Below are 22,246 nucleotides of genomic sequence, written 5' to 3'. Positions count from 1 at the left end.
ACCTCTGTCTCCCAATTCAAGTGATTCTCCTGCTTTAGCCTCCTGAGTAGCTGGGACTACAGGCATGCGCCACCATATCCGACTAATTTTTTATTTTTAGTAGAGATGGGGTGTCAGCGTATTGGCCAGGCTGGTCTCGAACTCCTGACCTCATGATCCACGCGCCTTGGCCTCCCAAAGTGCTGGAATTACAGGCGTGAACCACCGTGCCTGGCCTACAACCTGTCATAATTCCTGCCCCCACACCCCTCCCTCTTATACATGATCTCTTACCAGTTTTGGGATGGAGTGCATCTCCATCAGTGTTTGATTTGAACAAAGTCTAAACTTCCTCAAACCTCAACAACGAATCTCTAAGTGACTCAAATACAAATGATTTATGCTGAACTAAACTTTAAAGAGCAGACAAAATTTGTCATATTGAAATTTAAAAGAAAGCCTTTATAATATAGGTGAGCTGCACTTCAGGGCAGTCACAAAAATCATTCCAATTTAATAACTAAAATATGAAGAGAAAATGACTTCTGAGTAAATGAATTGTTATAGACGGACATTATAAAATCAGTTTATGAAAAATGTTGTTCTAGTTAAACAGTTTACACTCAAATTTCTAGAACTATGCTTTTCATAAAGCAAGACAGACCAATACTGCACTATGTCACAGACAAAATCTTAAGGGTTTAATAAATCTGGGAAAGTAGAGTTTGGATTAAGTGGTAAAATCTTAAGAACCAAAATGAAAAAAGAGGTCTGAGCAGAAACAAAAGAACCTGAACAAAGTAACAGCCAAAACAGCAACAAAAAAGTCAAACTTTGTTTATACTAGAGGGAAGTAGAAATGACACAAACAGAAAAATCCAGATTTGCTACATATAATTTGTGCTTTCTACACTTTACTCCCTCCTCCTTGTCTAGAATGCTTTTTTTGTTCTCTTCAATTACTTTTTATTCAGTCTTCCAAAAGTCAAAGTCTCTTCCACCTGACAGCACTTAGGGTTTGAATCACTCATCTGGCAGTACACGGTGCTGTGCCATCCACTGCAGTTATTGTCCACCCTTACGTGTATTCATACTTCACCTCTCAACTCTGCTGAAAAGCCTGACGGGGACATCCTATACATTCTTCAGCATGGAGCTCAGGGTCTTAGAAATTTTATATGCATTGAGATATCTGGACACCAGAGGGTCCGACTTGAGAAGAGCTGGAAAGTGACTTTCCCCAACAAAATCTATTTAATTCATAGCTATATAATGCTGTGAACAGATGGTTCTCTCCAAAAAGATGCAAAGCTTTCTGAATGCAGGAGGAGTAAGTTTTGGGGTCCAAGAGGCTTCTCTGCATGTAAACTGAAGGAAATGAGCCACTAAGATGTTATGTTTTTAATAGCATTTCAGATGCCAAAACACAAGCAAATACACTTTTTAAAGGTCCAGTGCATCAAATTTGTTTAAAGAAGGAATGTTTTATTAAAAACAAATATTCTATTATGTGTACAGGACATTACACAAAATTCTTTAAGATGTATTCTATCCATTGTTCTACCCCAGCCACTATTCCTTCACTCACGATGCACTTTACGTAATCAATTACTTTAGTATCAACAATCCAGTAAGGTTACGTAGTAGCTTCATTTTACAAATGAAAAGGCTGAGTAGGCACTGGTAGTTTAAAGAATTTGCCCCAGGTTACAGACTAAAGTGTTGCAGTCAGCAATTAAAATCAGTCTGACTCCAAAGCATTTGTTCTTGCCATCAAGCATGCTATCAACCAGTCCATGTCCTGGGCAGGACTCATGGGCTAATAGAAAGGAAGGGCAAATGTGTTAAAACAGCTACAACATGGGCAATCAGGATACTATGCCTTCTTGGAATTCTTGCCTCTACCTTATTTTTGGTACCCCTTCCTCAAGGTCTTTTTTTTTTTTTTTTTTTTTTGAGATGGAGTTTCGCTCTTGTTACCCAGGCTGGAGTGCAATGGCGCGATCTCGGCTCACCGCAACCTCCGCCTCCTGGATTCAGGCAATTCTCCTGCCTCAGCCTCCTGCGTAGCTGGGATTACAGGCACGTGCCACCATGCCCAGCTAATTTTTTGTATTTTTAGTAGAGACGGGGTTTCACCATGTTGACCAGGATGGTCTCGATCTGTTGACCTCGTGATCCACCCGCCTCGGCCTCCCAAAGTGCTGGGATTACAGGCTTGAGCCACCGCGCCCGGCCCAAGGTCTTTTCATTAAGCAATAAATACTCCCCTCCAGGGAAGTAGTCACTAAGAGACCCAGTCACAAAATAAACATTTTGAACCATATTTAATGGTTATTACCGAAAGGCTCAATACAATCTGATTTTGTTTTTCTAAAAAGCTTTCACCTTCCATCTTCACTGTTGTCCTTTACATTTCAAAATCACAGGTGCCAGTGGTCAGGTGAAACAAATTTTTCTTGGTGCAAGTGGCTACCCATCAGAAACCTGGTTCCTAAGGGTAAATGTGTTAAAACAACTACATCTCTTAAGACCGCCAAGCTGAAAAACCAAGGCAGCTCTTTACTGAGTGCCTACAGTATGCATGGAACACAAAAGCACTCAAACCATAACCTCTGGGATAATAAATGCTATTCTAGTATGAACAAAGACCTGTAGGGCATAAAGAAGTAAGTAACTAATTTGGCCATTCTACATGTAAGATAAAGGGTGAATCTGAAAACATCAAAGGAGGCCGGGCGCGGTGCCTCATGCCTGTAATCGTAGCACTTTGAGAGGCTGAGGCAGGCAGATCACTAGGTTAGGAATTTAAGACCAGCCTGGCCAAAATGGTGAAACCCTGTCTCTAAGAAAAATATTTAAAAAATTAAAAAAAAAAATTAGCTGGGCCTGATGGTGGAGGCTGAGGCAGGAGAATTACTTGAACTGGGACCCGAGAGGTGGAGGTTGCAGTGAGCCAAGATCGCACCACTGCACTCCAGCCTGGGCTACAGAGCGAGACTCCATCTCAAAAAAATAAATAAACAAATAAAACATCAGAGGAAAAGAAGCTGATGTGGAAGACGGAAAGGGTATCCCATGGACAACACAGGGATGCACAGGCCACAGGCAGACAGGCAGCAAATAAAAAAATACAGTGAGAACATTTCAAAATACATGTAGATATGTTTTGCATAATGTGTATTATTCTCTTCTAGAATGCTCCTATAAGGATCTATAAATCTGTTTTGAAGAAGAATCAGATTAATGAGAACAAGAAGAATCTAGATGGCCGCTCTAAGAGAGATCTAAGGAATCAGAATCTAAGAAAAAAACACAAATAGTTATGTGCAAAGTTATATAAAAAATGAGGAAAAAGTAAATTTTAATACAAAAGATACATATACCCTTTGAAACATCACAGACTGGATCAGATGAGACCTGAACCAGAATATGTAACCAACACTAAATGAAGGCAAGGGACAAAAATGACCCATATAAAAGATCTGTAAAATGTCAAAGAGCCTGGAGGGAAGCATTTAAGTGAGCACAGAACTGAGCAGTGACAGCGAACAAAGTCCTGTGTGGAGATCCAAAGATGGTCAAGGGAACGTAAAATAAGGAGAGGATACACAGATCACCAGAATATTCACCCAACATGACTTCCCCAAAACAAATGACACAATTCCAGAGACACAGAGGGTGTCAACTGCCCTAACATCTTTTGGTCTAAATCTGCTAGAAGAAAAGAAACCTGATAAAATATTCCTTGCTGATTATCTCCGTTTTCCAAGGTGAAAATAAGGAGGAAAACTTTTATTCTGGACTTAATTCTGATCAACAAAGAACTGGTTGGCTACTGGAAAAATAACAGAAACCCTAGGAGGATGTGACATAATTTTAGGATTTACAGACTTAAGAAATGAGAGTAATTATACTTGAGTCCTTAGATGGCAGGTATCCTGGCTATTTTGCAAATACCACAGTGTACTGTAATCATCTGTTTACATGTTCTTTTTACAACTAGGCGTTGAGCTCCTCTGGGAAAAGGTCCTTGATTTAATCATTTATATGTAGTAAGCAATGCCTGAGCCTAAACTTCAGTAGGCACTTTACGTTTTCTAAATGCATAACCCTGAACATTTGCTTCCAGGTTTGTTTTTTGTTTTTTTGAGATGGAGTCTTGCTCTGTGGCCCAGGCTGGAGTGCAATGGTGCGTTCTCGGCTCACTGCAACCTCCGCCTCCCAGGTTCAAGTGATTCTCCTGCCTCAGCCTTCTGAGTACCTGGGATTACAGGCAAGTGCCACCACACCCGACTAATTTTTGCATTTTTAGTAGAGACAGGGTTTCACCATGTTGGTCAGGCTGGTCTTGAACTCCTGACCTCGTGATCTGCCCGCTTCGGTCTCCCAAAGTGCTGGGATTACGGGAGTAAGACACCGCACCCGGCCTGCTTCCAGGTTTTTAAAGAAACCAACTATCCAGAAAATATCGGAAAAAGGATGGTTGGGAGTGGTCCCATAGTTATAGGGAGCAGTGATTCACAGGCCACAGCAGATGCTAAAACATGACATTTTGACAATGCAATAAATAATTCTATAAGGAAGAGAAAATTAGAGGAAATCTAAAGTCAGTTGTTAAGGAGAATCGATGGGATTAGATTTGAAAAGAAAGCTTAGAAAAGATAGGTACAAGTATATAACCTACTTTTATATAAAAGTTTAATTCTGGGGCTGTGCGCCATGGCTCACTCCTGTAATCGCAGCACTTTGGGAGGCCAAGGTGGGCGGATCACGAGGTCAAGAGATTGAGACCATCCTGGCCAACAAGGTAAAACCCTGTCTCTACTAAAAATACAAAAGAAAGTTAGCTGGGTGTGGTGGTGCGTGCCTGTAGTCCCAGCTACTCTGGAGGCTGAGGCAGAATTGCTTGAAAACTGAAGTTGCAGTAAGCTGTTATCACCACTGCATTCCAGTCTGGCGATAGAGCGAGTCTCTGTCTCAAAAAAAAAAAAAAGTGTAATTTTTATGGATTAAAGTCAGAATCCATATGATCTGAGGAAAGTAAAAAATGCTGAAAGACAAAGCTATGTTTGGAATAAGGGGAATATTAGGAAAGGCCACTGCTCAGCTTGATACCACATTAAGCCATGAGAAAAGGCAGGGCAATTTAGTTCCATGTTCACTTTGCCTCCTTCCATCTTTAGATAAGAGCATGATCTTCTAACCAAAAGGACAGATTAAGTGATGTGAAGAAGGGAACTGCTAAGTCAGGAGAGATGCAAAGACATCACAAAAAGCATCTACTCAATTCAAATGAGTTTAAATCTTTAGATTGAAAAGGAGTTTTATCCCAGGTTCTTAATCCTCACAGGTGAAATGACAAAACCACTGTTAGAAAAGTGCCAGAAATGGAGAAAATGGCAGACTCTAGAAGCAACATGCTTAGAATTAGTTCTTGAGAAAAGTCTAAAACAGATTTGGGGCTTGTTCGTTTACTTAGAAATGAATATGACAGGTTTATCAATCACTGTTCTGTCTGCTTGTGTTTGGGCGTATTTTTCATGGGAAATAATGTTTAGCATTTTGACTAGAACTCAGCTCCATTCCACCTAAAATATACAGGAAGCTTAATTCTGAAATTGAACAAGTAGTCGTAGAGATAGGTTTCACTGACATTGTTTTCCATTGGAAAAGTCCTCGTATAGCCCACCACCCACTTCCTTTCTCCTTCTGCTGCCCATCTAAACTCAAAGACTTTGTAGCTAGCTCTGTTTCCATCCCACTGACTTGTCAATCCTCCCCAAAAATGGAATAAAGTTATCAATGAGAGTCAAAATGAATTTTCATAAAGAACAAATAATATCAAAGTAATTTATTCTTTGGATAGGCTTCCTAGGATGTCAGAAGTATAATATATCCTGACTATATCCTGAATTCAGCAGTTTCTGGTAAAATTTGCTGATGGTTCCCTTTTAGAATAACATGGTAAAGTATAGATGGATAACAGCAGTGTTTAGATGAATCTACATAGAACCTGAGATACTGAGTCAGCCTAAAAAGTCTCTATAATACTCTTGGCTTATATTTGACTCCATGCTTTTTATTATACTTAACAAAACCCATAAAGTTCATTTACATATGCAAACGGAAAGCCAATTCTACAGATGACAGAATAGCAGAAACTACAACTATTCTTAAATTAAAACTCTTACATTCTTTGACAAATGTTATTAATAGTGTTATTAATAACATGTATCTACCACTTCATAACCACATAGTTCCTTCAAAAGACAAACTTATAAGATGGGGATATATAAACAAGATACATTCTAATCATACCAAATCCAAACACACACAATTTAACAGATATACATTAGATTTTTAAAAATGCATTTGGAAAGGGCAGAATGGAAAAGATCTAACTAACCATTAGCGTGTTTGGAAAAAGGTCTAGTGGTTTTGCTTAACAGGCTTATGATACTTGGTATGGCAACTAGGTCAATGGAATGTCTGAAAAAGTAACATTAAGACTATATAAACAGATGTGCAATGTCTAAATTAGCAATTGTACGACCTTAGGCAAATCACAAATGACAACTCTGTTTCTCACTTATAAAATGCAGATAACTACCCTACAAGATATTTTTATAAAAGTCTGTAAACATAAGGGAAACACAAGTATTAGTAACAAGTTTTAATAAAAGAGATCTATTATCTGATCATATGTGGACTATTATATTCAAGTGTGAGCTTCGTATTTTAAGAAAGGCAATGTCAAGTCAAAATATTTGTAAAGGAGAATAAGACTAAGAAAGAATTCAAAATCATGTTACGTGTAGAATGGTTTAAAGAAGTGAGGATGATGTTTGATCTACATCCAAAAGTTAACAGACAGGTGGTCTTCAAGTGTTTAACAAAACCCACTTAAGAAGTACAATTGGTAAAATATTTTGGTTTAATCAAGAGAAAAAATTTCTAACAATTACAAGTTGCCTAAAGAACTCCCTACCTAGCAAAGTACAAAGCTCCTGAAACAGCTCAGGAGTACACACAAAGCATTCTGAAAAAGGAGGTATATCAGAGAGACTTTCTGAACTGTGTATATGTGTTTCATGGAAGATTTATCAACGTTTATATATTTATGGGTATCACAAATGAGGAATCAGATAAGAAAAGTGTATGTTTTCTTTAAAAGGTACATCTGTGTGTTTATGAGTGTGTACGGGCGGTGAGGGAAAAATAAGGAAAAGCCAAGAGCCGAGGTTTCCCGAGTTCAGAGGTTAAAAAAAAAAAAAGAAGGAAGAAAAGGATTAATCACATACTGAGTGGGTGACAGGTAGAGGGGAAGATCTTAACAATGAACACCACAATGCCAGAATAGAACCAAAAAATGAATTATAACTCATTTGCAAATGAATCTGACTAAATGCTTCCAAAAGTCCAGGTTGATGCAAAACAAATCCATGCTTTGCAGGCCTCCAGAATTGACACCAATCTTAACCACCAATTTTCCTTCCACAAACATTTATTGCATGTCTACTCTGTACCATTTTCTCTGGAGCTTGATGCTGTGACTTTCTCTAACAGCCTCCTAAAAACCACGATGTTCTGTATTTCTTTTTAAAAGGCTAGTCAAGTGAAGCTGTGCTTATTTCTTAGCAGATCACTTGGGACTGGCCGTTTCAAATGAAGTCTGTAATAGCTTTTGATTGTTTAGTGCCCATAAAATATTTTTGTTGGGGCAGAAGTTTCTCTTCAGGCTTACATTCAGATGAAAGTATTTTGCTTCCTATACAGCAAATCCCTTTATGGTTATATATCTATTGAAAGTCCTAAGATTTCTGATGTTCATAATTTTCTGAATTAAAACATTTCCAAGTTATCTAAAAGTTGTTTAAAACATCAAAACCAGTTCTTTACTGCATTTGATTACACAGCATACTTTTATTTCAACAGTGAAGATCAGTCAGTCTTATCTTTTCTAAAAGATGTCTCCTATCAGTGTTGAATTATCCTAAGCATTTAAATCAACATAACAAAAATCCCAAATAAGAATAAAATTATCCACTTTTCTGAAACATCATTTTACTTAACAGATTCTTCAAAATCCAGTTGTGAGCTTCATTGTTACAAAGTATCTTTTTTAGGCATTAAAAGATAATCTACTTTAATTTCAGAAGAAAAATAATTTCAGAAATGGTATAACTTCATTATTTTATAAAACTGAATGAAATGGAGATGGATATCATCATGGTGAAAAAAATTTCCAATACAAGAGACCAAGCATACATCTTTAAGAGTTATTTCTAATTGTACTAGTTACCCAAACCAAAAGACATTTATTAAGGTTTTCAGACTGTTTTAAAATAAATGTCTGTTTATTAAAATAAGCATTTATTCTGATATTTAACTATTTTAGCTATGTAAAATGTGTGATTAAAAAATAAGACTAGGGAAAACTTAAACGTACATTACTAAGTGAAAGAAGACAATCTGAAAAGGCCACATTAGTTTTAAAACTAATCTGTACTTTCTAAAAATGACCCTGAAACTCCTCTGTGTTCCACCTATTAATCACCCAGATCATCAATTGGGTTCATCAACTGTAACCTATGTTCCACTCTGGTTGCGGGGTGCTGATAATAGAGGACACTGTGCATGTGATAGGGGCAGGGAATATAATGAGAAGTCTCTGGACCTTCCACTCAATTTTGCTGGTGAAACTGAAATAGCTCTAAAAAATAAAGTCTATTTGAAAAAAAACTATTTTGCTTTTTATTCCTCCTTACAACATATTCACATATTAGGGGAAATACAAACTTTTTTGTTTTCAATTTGCAAATGGTGTCTCAATCTACAAAGAATTAAGTCTTAATTACGAACACATCTTTTCTAGACCTATAAGGGGATACTCCTGTGGAAGACAGTTTCAAAAGACCCTGAATTCAAAAATGTATGTACTCATCACATCACTAGGGGGCCCTAGTTTAAAAATCATGTAAAGTATATAATTATTTAAGTGTTCATCCTTAGCTATAATTTATAGCTGAATTTGGGACAGATTGCCAGAGATAATCGTGACAGAACCAATTCTCAGTCAGTATTGAATCTTACTTCAAAAGAAGGAAGAGAAGAAGACTAGATGAATCATTTTCAAATACAAATCAGAAACTGCAATATTCTTACTTCAGATATGCTGGAGCTATATACTAAATGAGAACTAATATTTTACTGGAAAAAAATTTATTAAAAACCATATTTGTAAAACTTTGAATTTTAGTCGTATTGTTGAGAAGTGTTAAATGACTTTTTATAAGAGCTAGAATTGCCTTAGAAGTTGGGGGAACTGAACAATATCCAAGTTTTACAATGTCAAAAATCTCTATTGATTCAAAATTTTACAGCACAATGGTCGTTCTTCAATCTGCTCCAAAATCCAGACTATGACTTCTGTTTAAATGTGTTGTTTTGATTTAAAAGAGAGAGAAGACTGGGCACAGTGGCTCACACCTATAATCCCAGCACTTTGGGAGACCAGCTTAGCTAACAAGGTGAAAATATAAAAATACTCTACTAAAAATATAAATATTAGCCGGGCATGGTGGCATGGACCTGTAATCCCAGTTACTTGGGCGGCTGAGGCAGGAGAATCACTTGAATCTGGGAGGTGAAGGTTGCAGTGAGCTGACACTGAGCCACTGCCTTCCAGCCTGAGTGACAGAGACCCTGTCTCAAACAAAATAAAAATAAAAGAGAGAGAAGAAGGGGGAAATAAAAGAATATAGACTTGTTTAGGATCAAAAGCCAGTGTGGAATAAGCTGAAAAGTGAGTTAGAATAGTTACTAGGGAGATAGAGGGTCTGCTGACTCTGGTAATTGAGTAAAAAGACTGAGAAAACACTCAGTAAACTGATGGGGATCTCTCCTAGATGGCTCTCCTTTTAAGAGGGAGAGCAGTTGTGCCTGTAATCCCAGCACTTTGGGAGGCCAAGGCACATGGATGGATTGGGCTTAGTTAGGAGTTTCAGACTAGTCTGGGCAGCAAGGCAAACCCTGCTTCTAAAAGAATACAAAAATTAGCCAGGTGTGGTGGTGTGTGCCTGTAGCCCCAACTACTTGAGGGGATGAGATGGGAGGATCACTTGAGCTGTGAGGTCAAGGCTGTAGTGAGCCATGTTTACACCACTGAACTCCAAGCTGGGCAACAGAGTGAAACCCTGTCTCAAATGGAAAAGAAAGAAAAAAGAAAAGAAAAGGAGAGAAAAGAAATGAAAAGAAAAGGGAAAATTCAGTCCTATCAGGGATCCGGTAGAAAAATCATACAGGTGGTGTACATTAAGATCATTAAGATTTAGTCATGACCTCCCTGCTCACTGTGCTAAGTTACATGGAGAAACTTTTTTGTCCAAAGCAAAAGAAACTGGAGAGAGAGAGGTGAACACAAGCTATCAAGAGACTCATAATAGTCAACAGTTAAAACCTGAAAGCTTGTTATTAAAAAAAGGTTGCAGGGCTTTGTGTGTTTATTTGGAGATTATCTAAAATTCTGGCTTATTTTAATAATATGGTTCATTTCAATTAAATAGTCACCTACCATTTAAAATGCAGGTGAGGTCTTAGGAGTTTACATCTATCAACACTGGCCAGACTAGAAATCAAGAGAACCAGGAGAAGACTATAGGTAGATTAATTAGTAAATATTAAAAGTTTAGAAGGAAAAAGACACATACCTGGTAGCAAATCCTACTCTAAATGGGAATTGGGGGGAGTATGTGTGTGTATATATATATATATACATATATGTGTGTGTGTATGTATATATATATGTGTATCAGCAATCCATAAGCATTAATTTTAATAGAAACTAACATTTTTAACAGAGAAAATCTATGTGGAACTATGGCTGTAACCAAACACTCAGTTTAAGGCCAATGAGAAAACTTCATACTTGGCTGATGAAGTCATAACCCAGGAAATCTTTTAACTTTAGCTGCCTACTAAACATATAGATGTAATAAAGGAAAAAAATAAAAATAAACAGCTGTCAGACTTCTTGCAAATGCCAACATATAACATGACAATGTTTTAGAGCACCCCACTAAGAAGTTCTGGATCACTACTTTCTGTTCCATTTAGATAATTTCAGTATGCATGTCTGATATCAGAGTGTAAATGCTAGTGCAGTCCTTGGGCCAAGATCTCACTATATTAAGAAATAGTGCTAGGCTACAAAAGTTGATTGCAGATTTCTTGCATTTCTTCTTGGAGATGGTGATAGCATTATCATCTTCAAATCCCTGTGGAGCTCTCCCTGTTTCCTTATGCTGAAAACAACAACTTCCTTGATTGGAAAAAAAACCCAGCAGATATGCTATCATTCTACATGGTGTAGCACAGGGTAGTTCTTCTTCAAAGATGAATCTGAGATCACACCTTTAGTATGTATGTAATACATTTTGGTGCATTACTGTAAGGTTTTTTCTGTTCTGTAATATTAGAGATGTCACCAATCTAGTGGTTAGGTGTTGGCCCCTAATTTCCCTTTGGTACTGCAGAAAAATCCTGGGTAAATTAAACTCCATCTCTGTTTCACTCTTTTAGTTCTGACACTGGTAATTATGTAGTTACACCGTAAGTTTATTTTAAGAGTACCTGCAAGGTTACAGTTTTTTCCCCTTCTAAAGTTACTCCAAGATCGCTGGGCCACATTTAACATAGGGCAGCTTTGAAAAGACAACAGCTGCCAGCTGGTGGTCATTTTGAAAGCCTTCGAATTCATTGTTTGCCATGATATTCACAGTTGTAAGCCCTTGACTTGAGAGAACTACTATAATTATACTATAAGACACAACAATGTTTAGAGAAGAGATAGATTCTGAATCTTAAAAGTTTTTTCCTATAACACTGAAATGTTTAAAGTAGGAAAATATAAGAAAGAAAAAAGAAAAGTTTTTTCCTCCAGTGAGTTACATGCACGAAACCACATTTACATGGTGAAGGCTAAAGAAACTTTAAATTGTTGTTAGAATGTGACTAGAGACAAATCTCAATCCTTTGGAGCCTTGTTTATTATCATCATTGTTATTACTTGGTCTTTAAAAGAAAGATTGTTAAAGGCTATGTTATATTTACTTATTCATAGCTCTGAAGTTTCATGATTCCAATACAAATCATTTTTGAATGATCTTTTCCTTGGATTTTCCCAAAGACTCTGTCATTGATGGGTATCTTAATAGTGGGATTGGAATTTGATAAGAAAAAGCTATGAAATACTTGTTCAGAAACAACATGACCAGGGTGAAGTGGGCACCAATATCACAACCTTACTGCATTTAAATAGAGTATTTGGTTCCTTCAAAAAAATAAAAAAATTGGAGAAAGTCAATAAAAATACAGAATTTATCCTGAAGATATGAATTAATCAGAACACAGCAGAAATAAATACATGACTAGACATAGGTCATAGGTCACTGAAATGACCTGAGACATCTTCCTCTGCTACATTCACTAAGGAGAAGGGTTTAACTGAAAACTGCTTTATATAAAAATACACATTCAACCACACATGCATACAGAGAGCTAGGTTTGTGGTTTGCCTTTGCTAAACAAACTCTTTCTTACATAATGCTAATTAAATGTCATGAAGACAGTAAGACTATTATTAGCATTTCAAAACTATTCACAGTTGCTTCAAATATTTTTACCACTCAGAAAAGCAAATCTCCTAAGTGTCTCTTGCCTAGGGCTCCTTGCATTGCCCACCCCCTAACCTTTTTGGAAGGGTGTATAAAAGTTGCTTGATTCACAAGCTTAAGTTGTAGTCGGACTGCCATGGAGAAATACAGAATATTTTAAGGTTTAACATTTGCCTTTCAGCCTACTGGGTAAAACACAGAGTGCAGAAGCAGCTATTAACAAGAAACAGGCTAAAATTCTTATAGCAGAGTAGGTTATTTATTCTGCTATTTTATCATTGAGATCATTAAAGAATGGTACTGGGCCACTGCATCACACACTTTAAAATAATTAATTGTATGTTAGGTAAATTTCATCTCTATAAAAAAGAAAGAAAGATAGTGAGTGGGGTGAACTAATGGCTTTATAAATTACATGAGGAAAAAGCATTTTGGAATGTTGCTTTGTGACAGCACAATAGTGGGTGTGAGCACCCAACAGGAGCTGGAATAACAAAATTGTTATAAGCACAGTATGTTCCCGGGTCAGCCTGGAGTTTCCAGGAACCTTAGAATAAAGGTAAAGTGGGCTAAGACAGGGAAGTCAATAGCTGCCTTAGGAAGTGTGGTCAAGAGGAACCTGGAGAAAATGAACTGGTTATCAAGGTCAACAATTTCAAGCTGTTTTATGGAAAATCTGTGTACTTCAGTCCAATTCTGAAGTGGCTTAGAATGTTTAGGCTTGCTTTCAGTTCTAGGTATCTAAATTCAATTTCTCTGTAACTCAAACCCAGAGAAGGCTCTCTGAAGGACCAAGAAACAGTGTAGAATCTCCTTAATGGATCTTGAATTAACAAGAATGATTCTTTGGAAATAGCCCCTAAGAAGTGGAAGGCTAGTATGACCAGCAATGTTAGGTGGCTCGATTACAACTCACAGAAGCAAATCACAGGGTGGTAAGGAGGTCCAAGAAGCAGTGGCTTCTCAATCCATCAGCAAGGTTTCACAAACAGTATTCTTGAGCAAGATTTCTACTTGGAAGCATTATCCTTTTTAAATGTCACAGTTGGTATGTCAGCTGCCATATATGGAGTGAGTTTAAAACTATTTTAGTATTAGAAAACTCAGGTTGCTTCCAAACTAGGAATATTTACTATTAACTGACTAGGAGAGAAAAACAACACACAATAACACACAGTTGGCCCCAGGCAACTGGGGCTTCCACATCTGTGGAGTCAACTAACCTCAAATATATATATTTTTAAATTGTGTATATTTCTTAAGCATACAGGTTTTGTCATTATTCTCTAAAAAACTATTTACATAGCACTTAGACTGTAATAGGTATTAGAAGTAATCTAGAGATTGAAAACATATAGCCTTCCATATATATGCAGGTAGGTCATACGCAAATACTACACTATCTTATATCAAGAACTTGAGAATACAAGAATTTTGCTATCTGTGGAACCAATCCCCTACAGATACCTAGGGATGACTGCATAGAGTATCTCCACCCTGCTCTACTACTTCTTCAGTAATTCTTTCTGAAAGGTCACCTCCTAAGTATACAAAATACAAGAAACAAGAGTAAATTAGCCAAATCATTTGTAGATTTTATTTATTCATATAGTACATTCTCTTTGGGGGAAATTATCAAAATATTTTTAAAACCTGTTATAATAAAATTCTTAATTTCTCTCTACTCTTCCCAGTAAATTACTTTTATTATTTGATAAATGAATAAAGCAGAATGACCTAACCCAACTATGTAAGAAGAGATACTTTCCCGACATAGGTGGAAGCCCATGTTCAAAAAAACTTTCCAGTTTACCCGTGAGCTTGGGAGAAGCTACATTACCTGTAATATGGACTCCTCAACTACCAAACTCATTATATCCCATACCTAATCCCTCTGTCTAAATCTTTCACAGCATAAATAACATTTCTACCAATTCCTCACACTTACTGGGACTTGCTTACTTACACCTGTCTCATGTCTTCCCTGGCTTTTCCTGGTCCTCCCCAGCACTCTGCTTCCATGTCCTCCTACCTGCTTCGAGGAAGGAAGTTTTCCTTTGATCATTTTCAACTCACAGAAAACCTGACCCAGGATTCCCCAGGTGCCCAACTGCGGATGCATGGAATTGCTTCCATGCTTTCTACAATTCTCTCTCATATAGTTTGACTTCCCAGACTCATGAAAAGACTGGAGGAGAGAACACAAGGGGTTACAAAAGCCAAACTTCTTTCCAACCTCCAGCCCTCTCCTTTCTGTGGTTCTCCAACATCATTTAGCATTGAGTGGTTATCACAGTGACCACAGTCTCCTAGTTGTCATGCCCTTAACAACACTAACATGTTCTTTGTCATCATCAAAATCTAAAACCATTCAACTCCCTTCCGCATCACTCACACCATCTGTTCACAGGAAATTGCCTTAATGGACTCTTCTTGGCCCAAGATTATGCATTTCAATGTGGTCTTCTTGAATATCTCTATGTCTTTTTCTTTTTCCCCTTCTAACCAAACTCTCCATATTTGCTTTTTCCACTCCTAATGCTTTGTGCTAAAACAGAGGAACATACAAAACCATATATATTTGAACTTTAAATATCTTTAAGCTGACTCTTATCTTTACACAGCAACTATTTCTAATGCACTTCTGGGCTTATTCTCACAGAACACTTTTTTTTTTTAATCTCCTTCTTTAACAGACTCCCAATTCCACTTACCCCATTTTCAAACAACAATGCATTTTTATAATGACTGATATGACACCTTTCACCAATTCTCATCTCTTTCCCGAAGTTCTTCTTGATCTACAAATCACAAAGGAAAATATAGCCCACCTCTCTTAAGCTAACCCACATACTTGTCTCAGGAGCTTATCTCTTCCCACCATCTGAACACATCTGTTATTCTACTGAACAAGCCTATCTTCTCCTCAGCACTGTCAATCTCTTCCTTTCAACTGGCTCTGTATGATCTGCCTTTAAATATTTAGGTTCTTCTTTCCCCTTATATTAAAGCAACGCCTTCTAAAATCTACCACCCATCTAGTTAGCATGTTGTTTTTCTTTTCAACTTTGTTGTTAAATGTCTTAACACTACGTAGTCAGTGATTGCTGTATATATATTCTTGACTTTTCCTCATGAATCCTAAAAAGATGGGCCTCCATTCTGTACCTTTCTAAGGAAGTTACATTTTTAAAGATCACCAGAGATCTAACCAAATCTGAAGGCCTCTTCTTAGCTCTTATGCTTTCCAATTTTTAATTCATAGTGCTTCTCCACTCCAACGTCTACTGTACTAGTAAGCCAACTTAATTGCACTGGCCAGCAATGGCATACTATTGGAATTACTTTCTAACTGGTCCTAATTGCAATCAAATCTGTTACCCAATTGCTCTTTTTTTTTTTGAGACAGAGTCTTGCTCTGTCACCAGGTTGGAGTGCAGTGGCACAATCGCAGCTCACTGCAATCTCCGCCTCCCGGGTTCAAGCAATTCTCCTGCCTCAGCCTCCCGAGTAGCTGGGACTACAGGTGCACGCCACCACATCCAGCTCATTTTTGTATTTTTAGTAGAGACAGGGTTTCACCATGTTGGCCAGGCTGGTCTCAATCTCTTGACCTTGTGATCCGCCCACCTTGGCCTCCCAAAGTGCTGGGGTGCTGGGATTACAGGCTTGAGCCACCGCACCCAGCCCAACTGCTCTTCTTAAAATGCTACAATCAAGCTACAGTTTTGCCAAGAACCTACAGTTCTCTACCACTGGCCATATTTGCATCAAGACTAAACTCTTCTAGTTTTCAAGGCGTTAAGCACACTTATCCAAGCTTACCTATACCCAAATACCTCAGCTAATTTTCTTACTGCCCTACCCCAACCCCTATAGGTCACTGTAAGACTTCAAAGCAACTGCCATTTGTTCCTTTCTCTGTCTTTCTGAGGCAATGCCTCTGTGAGAGCACCTCATTATGGACCTGTGTCACAGCAGACTAGAGCTCTGGCAGTCTTCACAGTACTTGGACCACCACACAAACAGGAGTCATATCAGTGGAAATACGTACAGACAAAATGCATTAAAGTTGTTTTCTTTAAAGGAATACCTACATAGAAGGGTTTACTTAATTCCTAGGATACTAAGAGTAAGAGACATGAGCTCACGCACACGTAAAATAATGAATGTATGTCTTTTCTATTAAGATTTTTTTCACCCCCCCTCCAAATTATCATACATTTAAAAATTTGAAATATAAGTATTCAATACCCTTTGTTGCCACTATCAGAGCAGTTACTGAGAGATGATAAATAATAAAATGACTCTGGACTGCTCTGGTGGTTCCTGTGATTAAAATATTATCAAGAGCTAACCTTGATAGAAATAATGTGAAATGTAATTGTCACTAGAATTATCCTTGATGATAGGGTCTGTATTTTATTCAACCTTATGTCCCGCAAGCTCTAGTTAAAGTCACTATATAGCATAGGTACTCAAATATTTAATTAATGCTTTGTCGAAATAAGGGGAGAATATACAAAAGTAATGTGAAAAACCAAAACTCAATAACAGAATGAAAAGAAAAGCATTATTAGTCAGAAAAATATTTTCTAATGGAATCTTAGAGAAAATAAAGAGGCATTTATCATTCATCATACAACTAAAATCATTCAGTACAGGACTCTATTCCCTACAGTGGCACTAAAAACATTTCAAGGCAGCTGTTCTGTTTTTTTCCCCTCACAGGAGAAGGATATTACCAAATCCTTGGCAAATCTATAATATGGATCTTCTCCCCAGAGAAAAAATGGACTATGTACATGCACATAAACCCACAGTTTTGTATGTACGCTCAAAAGTCTGGGCTCCAGGTTAAAAATTCCTATCTTAAGGGAAAAGCTAGTCACTTTATAAAGGTTAAGGATGTAAAAGTATATTAAGTTTTCATTGCACATGATGCATCATAAAGGAATTTAACAACAACCAAAAAACCTGAAGCTTTTAAAGAATCATTCTTCTCCCATTTTGGTTTCAATTTGCTTGTTAATGTGAAGTAGTGGCTGCTTTTATGTGATGTATAATTTCTTCTGTGCGTTAGTGTAAAATTAATTATGACTATGATTTTAAGACTTCAACTTTTTGAAATATATATTTAAAATATTAGGTAAGCAAGGCTTACAAAGAAGGTCTAGGAATTACAAAGTGGGTCTCTCGTTTAGCCATTCTATGCAAAAATTCAGTAGTAAAAGTCTAATTGCCCAAAAAGTATGGGTGGGAAGGAGAAGCAGGCAGGGAGATGGTTTTGGGATTTTATTTAGGGCTCTGGCAAATCTGGGCAAATTACCTGATGAATGAATGAGAAAGGAAAGAAGCCAGGTACGTCTCTCAACACCAAGGAGCAAATGGAGCTAAGCACTTGCTATGGCTTTGTAAGAAGATCCAGACAATGAAAGTCTAATGCTGAAGGCTGGAGAAAGCTTTGAGCTAGTAAGCATCATTACAAGGAGCCAGCTTTTGCTGTAATAACAAGGCCCAGGAACCTCAGCCCCACAGGAGACATAAGTGAAGTCTTGGCCATTACAGCAAAAATGAAAACCATAATTAAATTAAGCTATAGTAAAAGGCTGATGTTTAATAAGTCTACAGTATTTTATTGGTATTTTTCAAATTGGCAATGTTCTTGTAATGTCTTAAAATCACTTCTAGATAAAAATTAGAGATTGATATTTATGCAGAATTTTACAAAAATAACTTAAATGGCTAGACAATTACCTGCTTCTACAGCCTCAGTTAACCAAATCTAAGGATATCTAAGAATAGATTTTTGTTTACTTCACTGTACCTTGGGATAAAGTCATTTAATTTGTCACATTATATAGAAAGTAATCCAATTTTATATAGAGGTAACCTTGAAAACTCCAACTTCAACATGACTTTAAGTACCATCTCCTAATGACATATTCTATTATTATTATTTTCAATCTCTAGGCTTCTTATTTTGTATTCACATTATCCCCTTCCATACTTTAACAAATTAAAGCATACCTTTTATCACAATGGTTAAAATCTCAAGAGGAGGTGTGACTTTCCCTTTCTTCCCAGATGCTTCATTTAGGCAGAGTATGGTCATGTTTTCTGAATCAGCTTTTGTTCACTGCTCAGAACCAAGTCCAGTTTCTTTTCTTTTATTATCAGTTTAAAACTATTTCAAGAAATGTGTTTTCAGAAATATCACTTCACATTATGTCCTAATAAAGTACTCCACTATTCTCTTGATTAAAATTACCTGTTACAATTTAGGTGGCCTAATTTTAGAGGACACCCAATCTCTTCTGCCTTAGTCTCATTCTGGTCAGGTACTTATATTATCTTATTATCACATTTTAATTATTAAGCAATGAAATTTCCAAGACAATATCCCACAGAATTACTGTTTGTTCAGTAACAATGTTACACTACTATAGTTGCTTCTCACATACATACTCCATATTCAAGTTTCAGATAAGTCAACTGAAGTTCTGTTTTTGAGGCATTTCCTGGTATACTAGGCAGTGCATTAGAAAAGAGATTATATTGCATTTAGGCTATAATGATTATCTTTCAACCATCTATGCATAATTAACAACCATTCAAAAAGAAAGTGCAAAAGTGCAAAAGAGAGAACAAAACAGTTTCTACACACATAATGCATAATATAGGACATAAATCTAGACAACTAAAACAATCGCCAACAATTTCCTTCTGAGCATTAAATGACACCACCAATTTTGTTTTATATGTATTCTTTCTTCTCAAATATTCAAAGAATACAATAGACATTATCTTGTTAATTTTCAAAATTTTCAGATTAGGATATTATCATTTTTCTCACAAACTAGAAAACAAGGAACTACCATTACCTTTGTATAATTTTTCAGTAACAGAGCCAAAATAAGAACAATTCTAGCTAATCTCACCTGGGAGCTTAGTACTACAAGTTTATTATTATGAGTTAGAAATAGTATCACTCATGAGACACAATGCCAAAATTATTACACTAATAAATTATGTTAAAGGCCTAATGAAGAAATACTTCAGCAACTAGGAGGTAACACGCTAGCTGTAGGCATGAGGAACGTTTATATTGTCTCTTTGGGTGTATACATTAAATGCAAAATCAGAAAGGAATCATGCAAAAATCCAGTTGCCCATGCAAGCTCCCCAGAGTCTAATCCTCTCCTCTCAGTTCTGTTGTCAGGCCACAGTAGTGTGGAGACTTGTAGGCTGCTGTCCTTGTTGTAATGAATGGGAAGAGGCTGACAGTGGCATGGTCGAAACCTTCACCTCTTCTTCCCCTGTGGAAAAGTCAGTCATGTTCTAGTTATGGGTGACTAGATTTGTTAACAGTCCCTTTAAAAATGATTTCAATATTTGGAATACTGTTACATATATAAAATACATGCTTAATGTTTGGAATCCAGGTGTGAAACAAGACATGAATTTTAAAATATAAACGTATTAAGTACCTGGAAAGTAGTTATATTCTAAATATATCCTTAGTAATATTGTGTCAGCGATAAGAATATAATAGATTTAGATTATAAATATACTACCCCCCCCAAAAAAAAAAAATAAGGAAAGCCATTCTTTTCCAAGCCAATTGGACCTCTTATAGATACTCCTAGTAAATGGTAAATATTAATATTATTTTGTGGAAAAACTTAAACCTTGATTTACAGAAGTGAAAACTGATTTTTAAAAGAGGAAAATTATAAATCCATGTTTTTGCATAAATTATGTACTAGAAAAAAATGAAATAACAGATATAAATATTAACTTAATTAACATATAGCATCTGAAAATTTAAGTTTATCTTTGAAGTAATTGAAAAATAGTAAAATGTTAACAATAAAATGATCCAATTGACTGAAAATGAGATGACTACTTCTGGGTCAAAGAAGTATAGATGAGTGAGATCAGTTCTCCTGATTATAATTGATAATTATTTGACTACAAGTGACTTGTTTCACACATGACTCAATTCAATCAAGTCACTGTTAAAACAGTTCATATAGAAACAAAGAAAATTTAAAGAAAAATGCCCTCTCATAAGTTTGAATTAACAAAAACATAAAAAAAAAAATCCAATCCTAAACAGTTTCAAATATTTTTGAGGTATATCTTGAAACAATAATGCTTACTGACCTATGTTTTCCAAATAATTTTTAACATCATAGAATAAAAACAACTTGGCAGGTTTTTTCTGAAAAACAAATCTGCAAAATTACACTTGAAATGATAACTGACAAAGCAGAAAAAGAGTCTGTCAATCCACAGAACAGGTGATTTTGTAGTTTTTCAGTAAATTGGCAAAGATTCTTATAAATCCCAAGTACATAGCAATGAGGCTGTGTAAAGCAAATCTTAGACTTGAGTTCTTGGTGAGAAAATTATATTAATGCGGAATAAAAAAGAGACTGATTTCTGTCAAGTCGATAAACTTTATTCTATTTTGTAACAATAGGCCATATACCCCTCAGCTGGGCCAATATGACTCATGAATGGACTGTTGATAAAAAAGGGACCTGCAAGTGTGTGAGAGCAAAAACCAACTTGAAGAAAGCCAAGTTAAAGCACATGCCAGTGATCTTCATTTCTGAAGGAGGGCATCATCGATGTAGTGCAAAAATATTTCCATTATCAAATTTGAGATCTAAGTTCTTATCCTAATTCCACTACTAATTGAATGTGTGACCTTCAACAAATTATTTAAGCTTTCTGGAACACAGCTTTGCTATTCCTAAAATGAAGAAATTGGACAAAATAAAGTCACTTTTTAGGACAAGGTAATAGAGAGAAGGCACATTGTTCCAATAATAATAAACAGAAAAAATCTGAATGAATTTACTACAACTGCCCATGAATCAAAATTTCCCCCAGGAATATTTCTTTCAAAAATCTTTCTAAACCTAGTAAACCAAAAGCTGCTAAAAAGATTTAACCTAACTAAGGAAATAACTACTAATTTTAAACACAAAAAAAGTTCTCAATTAGACTAAAAAAATAAAAATAAAAAGTAAAAAGGAAGCTGCATTTCTGTCAACCCTCTGGCAACTGTTCCTCCCATGATAGGTTTCAGATATATCGATCTTTAATAATTAACTGAACAAACAAAAATAAAATTTTAAGTTACAAATATATGGTAAGTAGACATTGTATTTGTATGACGTGTAGATGACCAGGTCCCACTGAAACAAGTATGCACTCTCTCCATTACTGAAGCACTTAGTGACAGCTGCCCTGTATAAGGTATCAATGATAACTGCTAGATGATACAAAGTTGAATCCTTGTCACTAGTTCAACTCAGGTGCAAGTGAGTTACAACTGGGGTAGAGGTTGTAGATATTACCTAGGTATTAAATTGCTTCAAATTAGACATAGTTAAGATGTAAATAGTTTTCCAAATTATCACTTTCTGTCATTTCTAATAGTTACTAAAAATCTTCTGGCTACAATTACACAACTATTCTGCTCTGAAGCTCAGCACATTCAGTTTCCTGAGGTATCTAACAAATATTTATAATCCATGAGAGGCTTTGAGTGTGTGAGACTCTTGATAAAAATT

At 36.3% G+C, this 22,246-nt stretch overlaps 1 protein-coding gene across 28 annotated transcripts in view; it reads right to left on the bottom strand.

Moving 5' to 3' along the window:
• Positions 1-22,246, bottom strand: part of CNOT4 (CCR4-NOT transcription complex subunit 4) — a 147,083-nt gene that overhangs the window by 8,218 nt on the left and 116,619 nt on the right. For 6 of the 28 annotated variants that reach the window (XM_078343707.1, XM_078343705.1, XM_078343708.1 and 3 more), the window contains one exon: positions 14,231-19,975. The exons of the other annotated variants lie outside the window; for them this stretch is intronic. In XM_078343707.1, the coding sequence (XP_078199833.1) occupies positions 19,875-19,975 (101 nt within the window). In that variant the 3' untranslated portion in view covers positions 14,231-19,874. Of the gene's footprint in view, positions 1-14,230; positions 19,976-22,246 lie in introns of those variants that run through there. 28 annotated transcript variants of the gene reach the window in all.

The sequence above is a fragment of the Callithrix jacchus genome, chromosome 11 (assembly GCF_049354715.1).
Source record: "Callithrix jacchus isolate 240 chromosome 11, calJac240_pri, whole genome shotgun sequence".
In the NCBI taxonomy this organism is placed as follows: domain Eukaryota; kingdom Metazoa; phylum Chordata; class Mammalia; order Primates; family Cebidae; genus Callithrix; species Callithrix jacchus.
The sequence above is the reverse complement of the archived record's forward strand: the minus strand, read 5'-3'. Positions and strand labels throughout refer to the sequence as shown.